Raw genomic sequence first — 13,306 nt, 5'->3', positions numbered from 1 at the left:
ATATATATATATGTACATATGTATATAGGGGCTGTACAGACATTAAGGCATCGGTTAGGTTTTCTCATCAGACATTCATTTTAAAAATAAATAAAATATCTGATCTATATAAAGTCTCATAGATATTTATATATTATTTCATCAGTGTACCTTGGTATCTTTAATCCCTGGGCATCTTTATAGTAGGTTTTGCTGAAAAAAACTATATGGAAGAAAAAACAATAACTGGGGAAGAGTGTGTGATCCATAACCAATGCCTGATGATACACTTCATCTTGCTCTATAAATATTTTCCCTCTTTTTACCACACACACACACACACACACACACACACACATATACTCACAGGTTTTTCATAAAACTACCACAATGAATGATTCCGTTTGTGGATAAGATTGTTTGCCATTAAATGACTATCTTTGATTCTGTGCTTGTGCCAAAGTTGGGTCACAGGAGAAATGGCCTCTGAAAGGTTTGGGAACAGGACACACACGTGCGCACACACACACTTGCTGAGTCACCGGCACACCTGTCCTTACTGAAGCAGACTAATGTCATGCATAGATGGTGACATGCTTGTATGCTGTTCGTGTCCATGTGCGTCCACGGGGGGGGGACATAGGCTGACAGCAGTCCTGACTGTCTGTAGAAGCCTGTTGAGGGTGAAGAGGATGAAGAGGTGAAGAGGCCAAAGTCAGAGGGCGAAGAAACCTCTCAGTCTGAAAGAGACAAACGAGGAGAAACAACGTCAAAAATGATCATACGGCGTTACAGACCACAGGGTGAGCATTTACAGTACACTGGATCAACTCATCAAACATCTGCAGAAAGTCCTGACACACAACAGAAAAACATAAATCGAAGTTCATAATTTACTGCCGCAGCTAATATTTACACAGCAGCTATCTATAGTAAACGCACTCAATCGACTAAAAACAAAACAAAAAAAAGAACAGCATCAAGCCGACTTCCTTTAGCTGTGGTTCATGAAAACAACATAAAACTGAAAATGACTCCAAAAGATAAAGGACTTAATTCATGGAACTGATCTTTGACCTTTAACGCTCTACTGCACATGTTATCAGTACAAACATACAGCCAATGTTATTTTACCGCGGTACACTCCTCTGGATTTCCAACAGAACATTTTCTTCACAATTATGTAGTGCTTTGATTTAAATCTGTTCATGACTAATGGAACCGACAGAATAAGTAGTAGATTGGTAGCAGGAAGCTGTCATTTAACTCCAGTGTCTCCTCTCATGTTGCAGTAGATGAAAATAAATTGTGAAATTGTCTTTGGTTTTCTGATGCCATTGTCATGGACTGTGACTGAAAATCTCGCTGCCTTGATTTTTTAGGGGAACTTTAAGGGAAACATTTCAGATGAAAACTCATCTTTGACATAAATGTGTCTGAAAGTAAAAATCCAAAATATTTAAAAAAATTCCCACATTATGTTAAAGCCAAGGTAAATGTTTTTACAGCTACTGTTCAGTTAAAAAAGATGCTAAAACCTCAAATACAAAAATGCCATAAAGTATCAGAAAATAAATAAATTGGCTCCACCTGAACTCCTGTACTCGTACCTGCAGCCACTTCCTTCATGCATTGGGGTTAGATGTGTCACTATGGACACAGCAGCTGGTTCAGTGGGGAAGCTGCAGAAGGACAGTTGGGGGGAGGGCTGGGACTGGGAGGCAGCTCCACACTGGTTATAATTACATAATCTCAGATGGGATGTGAAGTGATGGGGGCTGGGGTCTGCTGTTGAGTGTTGCCATGGACACACTGAGCAGAAGAGGGAGTAGTTTGCAGCAGTGCAGCAGACGATGCATCGCTGAAGACTAAATGGTGTTTACACCAAAGATGCAACAGATAATAATGAAAATGACGGAGCAACCACTAATATTCTTAACTTTATTTTAATTAAACTTTTTTTAAAAAATGGAAGCTTTAAGGAAAGTATGAATTTTTCCGTCTGGTAACAGGAAAGGTGACATTACGTGATTCTCAGATTCTTATACATAGATATGTTTACGTCATTCTTTGTTTTTGTTTTGCACTCGTATCTGCACTGAGCTGGACTCAAACCCCTTCTGGTCGAAAGACGATGCCTCCAACCTACTGACTGACGACATCGGGGATGTTATGTCACATAATCCCAGGAAAAGTCTTGGCATGTGTCATCCAGGCTCCCATTACATCTGTGTCCGCGTCAACTCGGAGCATGTTTATTAGCAAAGGGAAACAAGCTCAAATCTAAATCTTCACCTGTTTCAGCTCTAATCTCACCTGGAAGCAGTTAGCAGGCAGGAAGTACTAGAGTCTGGAACATCACGGCCTACTTAGCCCATCTCCTTCCTGTGCCACAGCACACATGCACACACACAAACCCTAACACACACACACAAATTGGAAAGTCTGACACGGGAGCCTGTGGTGTTACGTTTACTTCTGGTTACTATATATCAAGTTACCAGAATTTTCCAAGATTTTTTGCAATTCATCGGTGTGTGTCGTTGTATCAGTGTGTGTGTGTATAGTACAGAACAGAACAATCAGGCTGATTGCTGTCGTTGTAATTATTGTTACACGGGCTCCACAATCACCAGAGTGATGTTAATGGCTGAAACCTCAGCTGCAGACACTGTGGTTTCAGTGCAGCTCTAATATGCAAATCTGACTGCAGTGGAAAGAATAATAATGAGCCATTAGGTTGTTAACTGCAGTGGAAAGAATAATAATGAGCCGTTAGGTTGTTGAAATAATATTACAAATCAAGACCATGATGTCATCAACATGTCCTAAAAACTAAATATATTATTATTATTGGAAACAAATGATAATGATAATAATAGTAATAATAATAAATGTTTTAGACAGGTGAGGTGGTGGACATCAGGTCCACTAACTTAAAGAACCTAAAGCTGCCAAAAAACCTCTATATGGTCTTATCTTAGCTGCAGCCTGAGCCCCCAGGAGACGGGCAGCCTGGGTAACTGCAGGAGTAAACATAGTCTGGGAGTCACATGGGCCGGCCTGCTGACAAAACAAGAGATGAACAAACACCTGACCTTATCACTGACAGTAAACCCAGACTTTAGTCTCACAGGTCTTGGGCGAACACTTCATTCAGGTGTAAAATAAGAAGTTGTGTGTGTGATTCTGAGGATCAGGGTTGTGATGTGAGACTGTCATCACCTGGGGGGTTGGGGGGAGGGTATTCCAGAAAGGATGTTCAAAAAACTTTATCCCTGATCTGAATTAGCTCAATCAACTCATGAATGGAACCCTGATGCCACGAGGAACAACTGGAGAACTTATTTCCCCCCGATTGAACTGAAGGTGTTAATGCACGTAGTTCGCTGTAAAAGCAACACCACTGCAGCAGCGGAGGAAAGAGAGAGAGCGAGAGAGAGAGAGACGGCGTTCTCTCAGATTGGTACAGGATGGCCCGTCAGATTTGCTCAAATAATTCAGGCCAAAATATGAATGAGTCGGATTGGTCAATTGGTGTCGAGCTTTATTCATATGGGAGGAGACAGTCAGAGTGAGCAGGTTATGTTCTGAGAGTCTGTTTCCATGGTGACTGAGTTTCAGTTAATAACTCAGGGTTTCCCTCATCTCAGCATTAACTTACCCTGAGTTTCCACATACCCCGCTCTCTGGAATACCCCCACCAGTGTCAAATACACGGATTGTTCCACAGGAAAACATTGTGAATCTAAAATAAAAAGTATTAATTTTTCAAATCAGACCTGTGGTCCAGAGGTCTGACAGTAAAGGAAACATTATTAACACCTAGAAGTCACAGCTGGGGGCAGAGTGCTACATAGAACAACAACAACAACAACAACAACAACAACACCGTAGTCGTCCACACTGATGGGAGAAGACGTCTCTGCTTTATTTCACTACAACTGACCTTCTGGCAGGTTCTTTTTTGCCATCCTGAGCTCCCATAATGCAGCTGGGCAGAAGGAGGCACTTGCCAATGAGTTTGTTTGTTGCTTTTTAAAAACAACTCAGGCCCCTCCTCTCCTCTTTCTACCAGGCATACAAGGCTGCGCTTTATCTCCCCACTCTGTTGGTCTTTTTCTGCTACGTGCACAACCTAATGAGGCAGAAGGCCAGCAGTGTGCACGTGCCATCCTGGCCTATTATGCACACATTTACTGGCTCGCCCACAAACAGTCGAGCAGGCAGTGAAGGAAAAGAACTCACTTGTTTTCTTCCCCTCTCTCTCTTTCTCTCTCTCTCTCTCTCTGCCCTCGCTCTCTCTCCCTCTCTCTCTCCTGGCACATTGCTGCCAAGCGTTCACAGACACAGGCTACAACAGGGGGAAAAAAAGGGAAGATGAAAAACAACCCTGTCCGCTCTACATGCGTACGTGCTGGAGTCCACATGTATGTTCTTCACTCCTGTTCTCCCCTCTTTACAAAACACACATTCAACAGAGTAAACAAGCACTGGTCCTTTGCCATTGATTTTTTTAAAATCCAAAATACAGTTTGACACATTGTAATTAGCTAATGGCTAACGGCTTCAATTTGATGCAGTTTTTCATATTTGGTTTTTATTCATTGTGGAATGAAGGACTTCTTCATCTTAAAATAAAGTTAGTACCTGTGAGTGTACTACACACGTCGTCAGTTCTGACCTAATATCACTACATGAAGCACAGCCTCTGTTGATAAGCTACAGACAAATGTGCAGGCTTATTTGTCACCACACCTGCACAACCACTGACACAGACTCCGGCTGACAAATTACTGAGATATGACTGTAATGTGACATGCAGTACACATGCTTGGAATTCTGGTATGGATGGAATTGCAGCTATGTGCACAAACTTGTAAAAGTTTAGCAGCTGTTGGAGCTAAAATAAACTAATAAAACAGGCTAATTGTGTTGTTAAAATGGATTCCACAGTATGGTTCAAACTGTTCATTATTTAACATCATTAAGCTCCAACTCTTATCCTGTGAACTGAGCCAAAACTTCCTCCATAACAAACAGGAAGAATTTAAAGTACTGTGTACCAGAAGTTTGCTAAAGTAGCTAGAGATAACTGCTAATCCCAGGTTTGGTTGCGATAGGAAGCATCCATTCCGACAAAACACAAAGCGTACTACAGCTGTACGCTGTAATAGCATCTAGCATGCTAACAGTGTTTCAACCACATACTAGTACACATTGTAGTCCTGTCCAAGGCTAGGCAAAGCTAATGCTATGAACGATCTTGGCTTTTTTCTTCTGCGGTCTTTACAGGCAGATCTGAATGTTGTGAGTTGTATTACTGCTGGAGTCAACAAAAATAAATAATAAGAAGAGACAAAAAACAATAAAAAAGGGTGTTCACATGAACAAATACATTCTGTTAACCTCTGAAAATGTCCAAACCAATCACTTCAAATTATCTAAGTAAGGTAATAAAGCTGTAGGCTAAATCCCTGTCATTTAAGATGTTACACTGCTGTGAAATTAGGATTTTCACAGTTAATTTTCCATATGATAATTGTAGCTTGTTCTGGTACATTCCGGCTTACTCTCTCTCTTCCTCCGCTTACTCTCTCTCTCTCTCCCTCACACGTATTCACAGGCGTTGTGGTTGGAAAGTACAGAAAAACACTCTCAGTTCAAATAGCTGGAGGCCGACAGGAACAGGCTCATCTCAGGGTCACTTTTTGAAACTGCTCTAACAAGAATGTGGTGCGTGACGTCCAGCTACCTGACGGACACATAGCAACGCACCCACCACTGTTGTTTTCCCTCACTGCTCACAAGGTCAGACTCATACGCACTATCGCACGTCCATTCAGTGGAAAGGCCTCAAATGTCCAGTGTACAAACACCTGTGCACCCTGCGTGCGTGTACACATACACACACAAACTGTATCCAATAAACGGTGTGGAAACACACTCAGTCCAACTTCACTTGTCAACAGCTGACGTCATTCTCTGAGCTGCGTCACAGCCCTATTTTCTCTATTGATCATGTGTCCTGAGGATTGAATGGGGTCTGTACGAGATATGACACATCCCTGTGCTTAGCCCAGTGAAAACAACAACAGCAGTAACTGCCTGCAGCTCAGTGTGACACCACAACTGGCAGTGATCAGTAACAACCAGCAGCAGCAGCAGCGCTGCAAATAACAAACACCACAAATATGTTTTCAAAACATCAAGAACAGTAGGAGGATTCTTGTTACTCTTGTTTGTTGTTGAAGTATAATTCTTCTGTCTTTGTGCGTGTACTTTCTGTATTCTCTGCCAGCAACGCAGCAGCGAGGCAGGCCTGCTCTGTCATGAGGCTTGTTTACTTCAAGGCTGGTCACGTTTTACAGCAGACACGTGCTGCTTTCACATGCTGGGGGAAATACTGGGAAATGACAGCTACCCATGGTCTGAAGAGGGCTGCAGGGAAACTGTCAAACGCTGGCTGGAGCTCCTTGTTTTCCTTTAAAACCACGAATAACAACGGCACTGTGTTTGTGTTTTTTGTGCTTTAGTTATAAGTAGGCCCTGTCTGTTGGGAAACAGCAGCCTGGGAGAAGCAGCCCAAAGCAGCATTAGCACCTCCTACTTTGAAATTTGAATCTAAGGGAAATGTGTGTTTTTATGTTCACTGCTCTGAACCTGACTGCCAACTGTACAGGAAAAGAAAAAAAAACGTTCTCAATACCTCAATAACACCTCCCCCCCCCCCCCCCCAAACTTTTCAAACAAACCCCCCCCCCCCCCCCCGGTAAAGTTTTAAAGCAAACTCCCATTCAGACAGCGTGCCTTACCTTTAGCAGTAGTGGCCGCCTCTTTAAAACCCAAACAGACATATGGAGTGCTGTGTAATCCAGTAATATCTCCTTTGCAGCTGCCTGTGGGTTTGAAGCCAACTAGGTCATCACATTTCTTCACATCCAGGTTCACAGCGATGTAGTTCAGCCCGCTGGGGTAACCGGCCGAGCCCCGGCGTGTCACCGGGCTCCCGTACTCTTCGTCTGAGCCTTCACTGCTGCGGGAGGAGAGGTTCTCCACCGAACTGGGCCTCTTCACTGTTTCACCATGAGCGAAGGAGGGTAAGACCGGTGCCACAGTGGCAGTGGAGGAAAAGGTTTCTGAGCTGTGGCGCCGACGCCCCTGTGGATTGGCCCGAATCACCTTGACGGAGCGATCGGGGTCTACAGATGATGTAGCCCCGTGCAGAAAAACCCCCATGTGTTCTGGACTGGACTGGTCTTCCACAGAGAGTGCCCTCATTCTGCTGGCCTTGCTGCAGAGGATCAAAGAATCAAAGGAAACATTTCTCAGTAATATCCTGTTATTAGTAACAGTAACAGTAACAGTACAGACTACTCCCTAACCACTGCTGCAAAAACAGGTTATACCTACACCTTCAAAGGTAACAGACCACAGGTGTATTTATTCATGAGTAAACACTTAGGAGGATTATCCTTTCAGACAAAGTCAAAATAATACTGAGCTTTTTTTAATGACACATCCTGCAGCTGCACTATTGAAATAAATAGCAGTAAAATGTACGACTGCGCTGACGATTCACACACCTGGCCGTGCTGTGAGGGACCAACTGTGGAGGGGAGCTGGTCATACTAAAGGTCATCTCCGTGTAGTCACTTTTCACCACCTTGTCTAGCTTCTGAGCCACCTTCACACTGGCTGGATGGTAAGCAGCCTCCTCCTCCTCTGAACAGGGACACATGGACAACACTTGGAGCGTGTCCAGATGCTCAGCAGGAGTGTCAGCCTCCTTTGGTGAGTGTGAGCCCAGCTCCAGGTTTGTGTAGTCTGTCAGAGAAGAGCTGCCGGGGCCTTCGCCACAGGAGCCAAGGGATGAGGGCTGGCTCTCTGTGGACGCTGCAGGGGGCGCCGAGAATCTGGTGCTGCTGAAGTCAATGTTGATGTACTCCCCGGGGCTCCGGGGCTCTCCGGGCAGAGGGTGTTCGTTCATGCTGGGGAGCATCCTCAGGGTGTCCAGGGATAACCTGTTGGGGCGCCCCAGCCTCCCTCTGTAGGACAGAGCCTCTGCTCGGTTGTGCCTGACAGGAGAGGGTGCTGATGGGCTGGTCTGTGCCGTGTGGCCTGCACTGGGCTGCATCACTGAGTAATAATCGGACTCTCCAGACTTCGGTCTCAAACTCTGGGGGCTCATCAACACATACTGGTTGTTTTCTTCGTTGTTTGAGGCCTGGAACTTTGACGGTAGTGTGACGGCAGCGGCCTGGTTAGACGACCTCGCACTTTCACCGGCCAGCAGCCCCAGGTAGAAGTCGGGGGGAGTCTGCAGGGGTGCTGGGTTTCCAGGTGACATGTTCATGTATTCACCTTGCCTGTCTGGACTCTCCATGGAGGACTTGGAGCTGCACCACATTCTCATGTAGCCATTGTCTTCCAGAGAATTGCAGCAGGGGGAGTTGGTTTTGAAGCCCCCGCTGACAGCAGCCTGAGAGTGAAGCCTGGGATTGACAATCTGCTTAGGTGCTGAGACACACATGGGGCTCATGGGAACGTAGTTTTCTGCCTTTCCAGACTGTGGTGCAACACCTGGAGTCATCGGCATGTAGCCTTCGTCAGCAAGGTTACTGCTGGAGCTCCTGGATGAACCGATTTCAATGTCTCCGTAGTCCTCGGGGTAGGACACTTTGGGTGAGGCAGAGTGACAGTTCTGTCCGTGGGCCAACCTCATCAGAGTGTAGTCGTCCAGGGAGGCGGAGGACAGAGGGGTCACCACCCTCTGCTGACGGGGCGTAGTGAGGGAGTGTGTTCTCTTCCTGAATGCCTTGTCAAATACGTGAGCGTCACCTCCACCACGTGACCTCCCACTCGTACCTTCCATTATCATGTAGCCATAAGGGTCGTTGACGTCCCGTGACGGCGGTGTACTGGACAGAGACTCGGGCGTGTCGCTGCGCGTCAGTGGGAGGAATCTTTGATCACATGGACTGGAGCTGTAGTCACCACACAGTATGAAGCTGGTGTCACTGAGAGAGCCAGAGATGGAGGCACTGCAGCTGAATGGCCGCCTGGTTTTGTCAGGAGTGGAGATACTGGCGCCCCCTCTGGGGGACATGCTGATAGGGCTGGATGCAGCTGGTGGAGAGTGGGACATTGTCATGGAGCGACTGTGATGCAGGTTGGACTCGAGCATTCTGCAGGTGCGTCCACTGCTGAGGGTGTGAGACCTGCTCAGGTGGTTCCCAGACTGTAGGCTGCTGGGACTCCCATTCACAGGTATGGACATGGACAAGGGCCGGGACACAACACCATCACCCTCACTGGCTGTTCTTATGCGGCAGGACGTGAACTTTCTCACCGGAGACGAGGCTGCCATGCTCTCCGTTCTGGACCTCCTGACCAGGCCCGTCTGACTGGGTGGGGGGTTGTTGAGGTTGCGTCGTGTGGGCACAGAGATGGGATTAGTGCTCGCTGATTGGCTTTTGCTGCGCGGCCTGAACTCCGAGAGCTCCTTCATGGCCTTCATGGCCTCAAGGATGGTTTCATGGATGTTCTGGGCCACCACGGAGTCCTCGGCCTGCATCCAGAACTCCCCGGGCCCGGTCACCGCTGACCTGCCGACTTCCATGAAGAAGAAGTTGTCTGAGTGACCACATCTCCGGATGTTCATGAGCTGCAAAGTGACAGCTGCCGTTTCAGAGTTCAGTTTGACGAAGCTGAGGGTCCGGCTGGACAAACACAGCCTGTAGACTCCAGTCAGGTTCTTGATCTGACCCAGGCCTTTGGCTTTCATGTTGACCTGCCACACCTCCTTATACGCTGCAGTTGTGGGAGAGATGAGTCCGTAACTGGCCTCTTCAAAGCCCACCAAAGACGAGGTGGACGTGGGGCTGTCGTACACTTTGCCCTCGGAGATCAGCTCAGTTAAGACCTTGTACCAGCCCTCCTGCTCCTGTTCGTTGTCTGCAGCCACAGCGAAGTACTCGTCCTTGGTGTAGAGGGCGATGAGGTGCTTGTGTTTGGCGTCGGCGCGTTTATTTACGCAGAGACACGAGTCCAAAGTTATCACCCGCTTGGCGGCGGACTTATTTTTCCATTTCTTCTCGCTTTCATAATATTCCAGGCTGGCGGGGCAGCGCTCGCTCGCCTCCCGCAGCACGAAGAAGCGCCTGTGTCCGTGTTTCTGCTTCCTCAGGTAGCCGCACTTCTTGACAACGCTCATACCGTTGGATAACAGGTGTCCCCCTCCTGCCGCCACAGGACTGGCCATTTCTCACACACTCTATGCAAAACGCTAAAACACAAAGTATTTACCAGCGGCAAGCTTCAGAAAAAACTGAATTTAAAAATTCAAAACAAGCAGATAAAAAAAAAGTGAAACCGTTTGAAATTCGAATCCATCGCGGACGCTGACGTGTGCGTGAGTGTCCGCTGTAGGCTGGAGGATCTGTGGCTGTGTGAGCGGAGCGAGAGATGATCAGATCCTGGAGAAAAACAACATGTGACACTGCTGCTGCCGCGACTCTAAAAACAGAATCAAACACTGTCACAGGAGGCGGGGCCTCCTGCGGGGGCGGTGCCTGTCCATCAACCCACTCCGACGAATCCTACTGGTCCAAACAGGGGATACGCTGCCAGCAGGTCCCGCCCCCTGCTCTTTCCAACGGTTGTAGTAGACTGAGTGAAGCAGGAGTCCATTGAGTGACACTGTATGTCCTACTGTACAACACAGTGTACTACACAGTGTACTACACAGTGTACTACACAGTGTACTACACAGTGTACTACACAGTGTACTACACAGTGTACTACACAGTGTACTACACAGTGTACTACACAGTGTACTACACAGTGTACTACACATGTGCGGTTACACAACACACAAACACAAATGTAAATTTGACATAAAACAATTTCAACTATAATAAATATAAACTATAAATGGAGATGAAATATGTATTATTTTCAATGGATAAAGAAAAGTCAACAAAAATGACTAAAAAATAAGTTTGACATAAATTTTGGGATCCATTCATGTGAGTACATTCTCGAAAGTAACATACAGTTAGGTGATTATTAAATACCTGTTTTTATTTAAATGTGATATGGTCTGTACTTTTCACATTCTTGTCGTTTATCCCTAAAATAAGCTGGGTCACACTTTTGTCTGTCTCCTCACACTGATATCGTTAAATAATTGACATTTCCCATTGTGTCTGATGACGGTGTGAGGGGAACAACACAGTGGTTGGTTGTAAACAGTTGTCTGTGAGGCAGCAGAACTGTAAACAACCGTGACGTCTGTACACATTATATAAGGAGCCTTTTTTTTTTTTAAAAAAAAGCTGTTGTTATTCCGATACTTCCCATCTTTCAGCTCCTCATTATTGTCTTTTCCTTCTGTCACATCAATGTAATTTATCATCTCTTTAAAATCCTGTCTTTCGTTGTACAAATGATCTCTTTTAGTGCAAGCGTTTGATAGGAGGAACACTGTTGTTATGGTTTCATCGTGTTTGGTGTCTGTGCCGAACATCGCTTCAAATTTACAAAAACAAACAAAAAAGAAAATGAAAAATAAAAGAAAGAAAGAAAGAAAGAAGGAAAGTAATGTTCATCCTGAATGAAAAACATCTATCTCTCACAGAGGAGAATGACTTTAGCAAATGCGTCAGTAGCTTTAAAACGACAGGAGGCCAAACAGGTGCTGCCACCTTCTGGCTGCTGTGGGTAACTGCAAAACCGGAACAGCAAACAAATGTTTTGAAAGATTATTATATTTTAAGTATAAGCAGACACACATGATCAAACGCCAACTGTGCGTTAACTTCGTGATTGTTCATTAGTTCCAATTCAGAAATGATGTCGTCAAACATTTAAAGGTCTATCATGTGCAACACTATAACAAGACGTTTTAGGTGCAAACATTGTATTAATTATCTATACTGGTTGACTTTTAATTACTATTTCTATAGTATAAGTTTGATCAATCAAATATATTGTTCAGTGGTTTATTGTAGTCAATGATCCTGATATGTCACTTGCATTCTTAAATACTTTCAATTTAACAATTTTATGATAATTCTTGTGGAAATATCTAATCTTTAAAATAGTTCAAAAATATTTTTGGTTTATAAATATAAACCATTTCTGATAAATGACAAGTCTGTGTTTGTCCAGTACTGTGTTGTGGCTGAGGATGGACAGGAAGGAACGAACAGACATCTGTTCATCAGATCATCTTGGTAATTATATCAGTCATTCTCTCTCTGTGATCTTAGGGAGCATCACTACACACACACACACACACACACACACACACACACATGCTTGTATCTAATTCCATAATCTTAAAAAAAAAAGCAGATTACACCGTGTAAAAACAATACGGTCCGGTGTGAAGAGATCATGACAGGAGTGTGTGTTATTGGGGGTTGTAATCAGCACATCTGCCTCCATTGAACAAACACATTCACACTGCAGATTAGGGATAATCCAGGAAAGATAATCCTAATGATTATTGTTCTTATTGCTGCAGGTTGTTTTTGTCAGTCAGTGTGTGTGTGTGTGTGTGTGTGTGTGTCTCCAGTATTGTTGCCCCTTCTGTATTTTGACCACAAGGGTTCATTTAAGACCCATAGTAACATGTGTTTTCAGCATTAGCCACAGCCTATAATCTCAGATTTGAACAACAACAAACACCTCCAGGACTCAGTGACTCTTTATATAAACAGCTCACGTCACAAAACAAAGGCCGACATGGACAATGGTGTTATTGTACAGAACAGACAGATGTCACTGACACCAGAGGTGTCCTGCTGCACGCTGTTGTTTTTGTATGGTGTGTTTTGCAGGTGTGAGGAGGACAAACACACTGAACCACTGATCTGGGTGTTTTTGTTTACAAACCAGCGTCCTCCTGAAAACAAACAAAAAACTGAGAAGTGTCAAGTGTGTGGCTGATTCTACAAACATAGGGGGCGAAATTAGATAAAAGATAAAAAAAACAAAACAAAACAAAAAACAAGTGATGCCAGAATTTGCAAAACATTTAGCAAAAACCCAGATAAACAAGAGGTTATATATAAACACATGACCAAATTAACAAACAAACAAGAATTAAGAAAAAAAAACAACAACTGAAAGATGTAACTCTTAAAGTTAGCCTCAGAATCAGATCAAAAGTAACTCAATGTTAGGTTTGGCTGGTAAAATTGAATTAATACCAACATCACAGATTCACTACCCAGCATGCACCTGGGGTTAGAGCTGAAGCTGGAGCACAGCAAACACTCCAGGTGGATGTTCAGTGAAGCATGCAGCTGAAGAAGGT

The 13,306-nt window shown here is 44.8% G+C and overlaps 1 protein-coding gene across 1 annotated transcript; it reads right to left on the bottom strand.

The window, feature by feature from the left end:
* Positions 1-320: 320 nt before the first annotated feature.
* Positions 321-10,651, bottom strand: LOC103389765 (insulin receptor substrate 2-like). Its single transcript, XM_008325323.3, has 3 exons — positions 7,566-10,651; positions 6,795-7,273; positions 321-719 (listed from the first exon to the last, which is right to left on the bottom strand). The coding sequence occupies exons 1-3, from the start codon at positions 10,241-10,243 to the stop codon at positions 715-717; spliced, it is 3,162 nt and encodes a 1,053-aa protein (XP_008323545.1). The 5' UTR covers positions 10,244-10,651; the 3' UTR covers positions 321-714.
* Between the last annotated feature and the right edge of the window lie 2,655 nt (positions 10,652-13,306).

This window comes from Cynoglossus semilaevis, chromosome 14 (assembly GCF_000523025.1).
Source record: "Cynoglossus semilaevis isolate Cse_v1.0 chromosome 14, Cse_v1.0, whole genome shotgun sequence".
Classification (NCBI taxonomy): Eukaryota; Metazoa; Chordata; class Actinopteri; order Pleuronectiformes; family Cynoglossidae; genus Cynoglossus; species Cynoglossus semilaevis.
The sequence above is the reverse complement of the archived record's forward strand: the minus strand, read 5'-3'. Positions and strand labels throughout refer to the sequence as shown.

Excerpts from the sequence above, each read along its gene's own strand:
- LOC103389765 (XM_008325323.3), bottom strand. The coding sequence starts at position 10,243 with ATGGCCAGTCCTGTGGCGGCAGGAGGGGGACACCTGTTATCCAACGGT. Across the intron at positions 7,274-7,565 it reads GTCCCTCACAGCACGGCCAG|CAAGGCCAGCAGAATGAGGG; the intron begins GTGTGTGAATCG and ends GATCCTCTGCAG.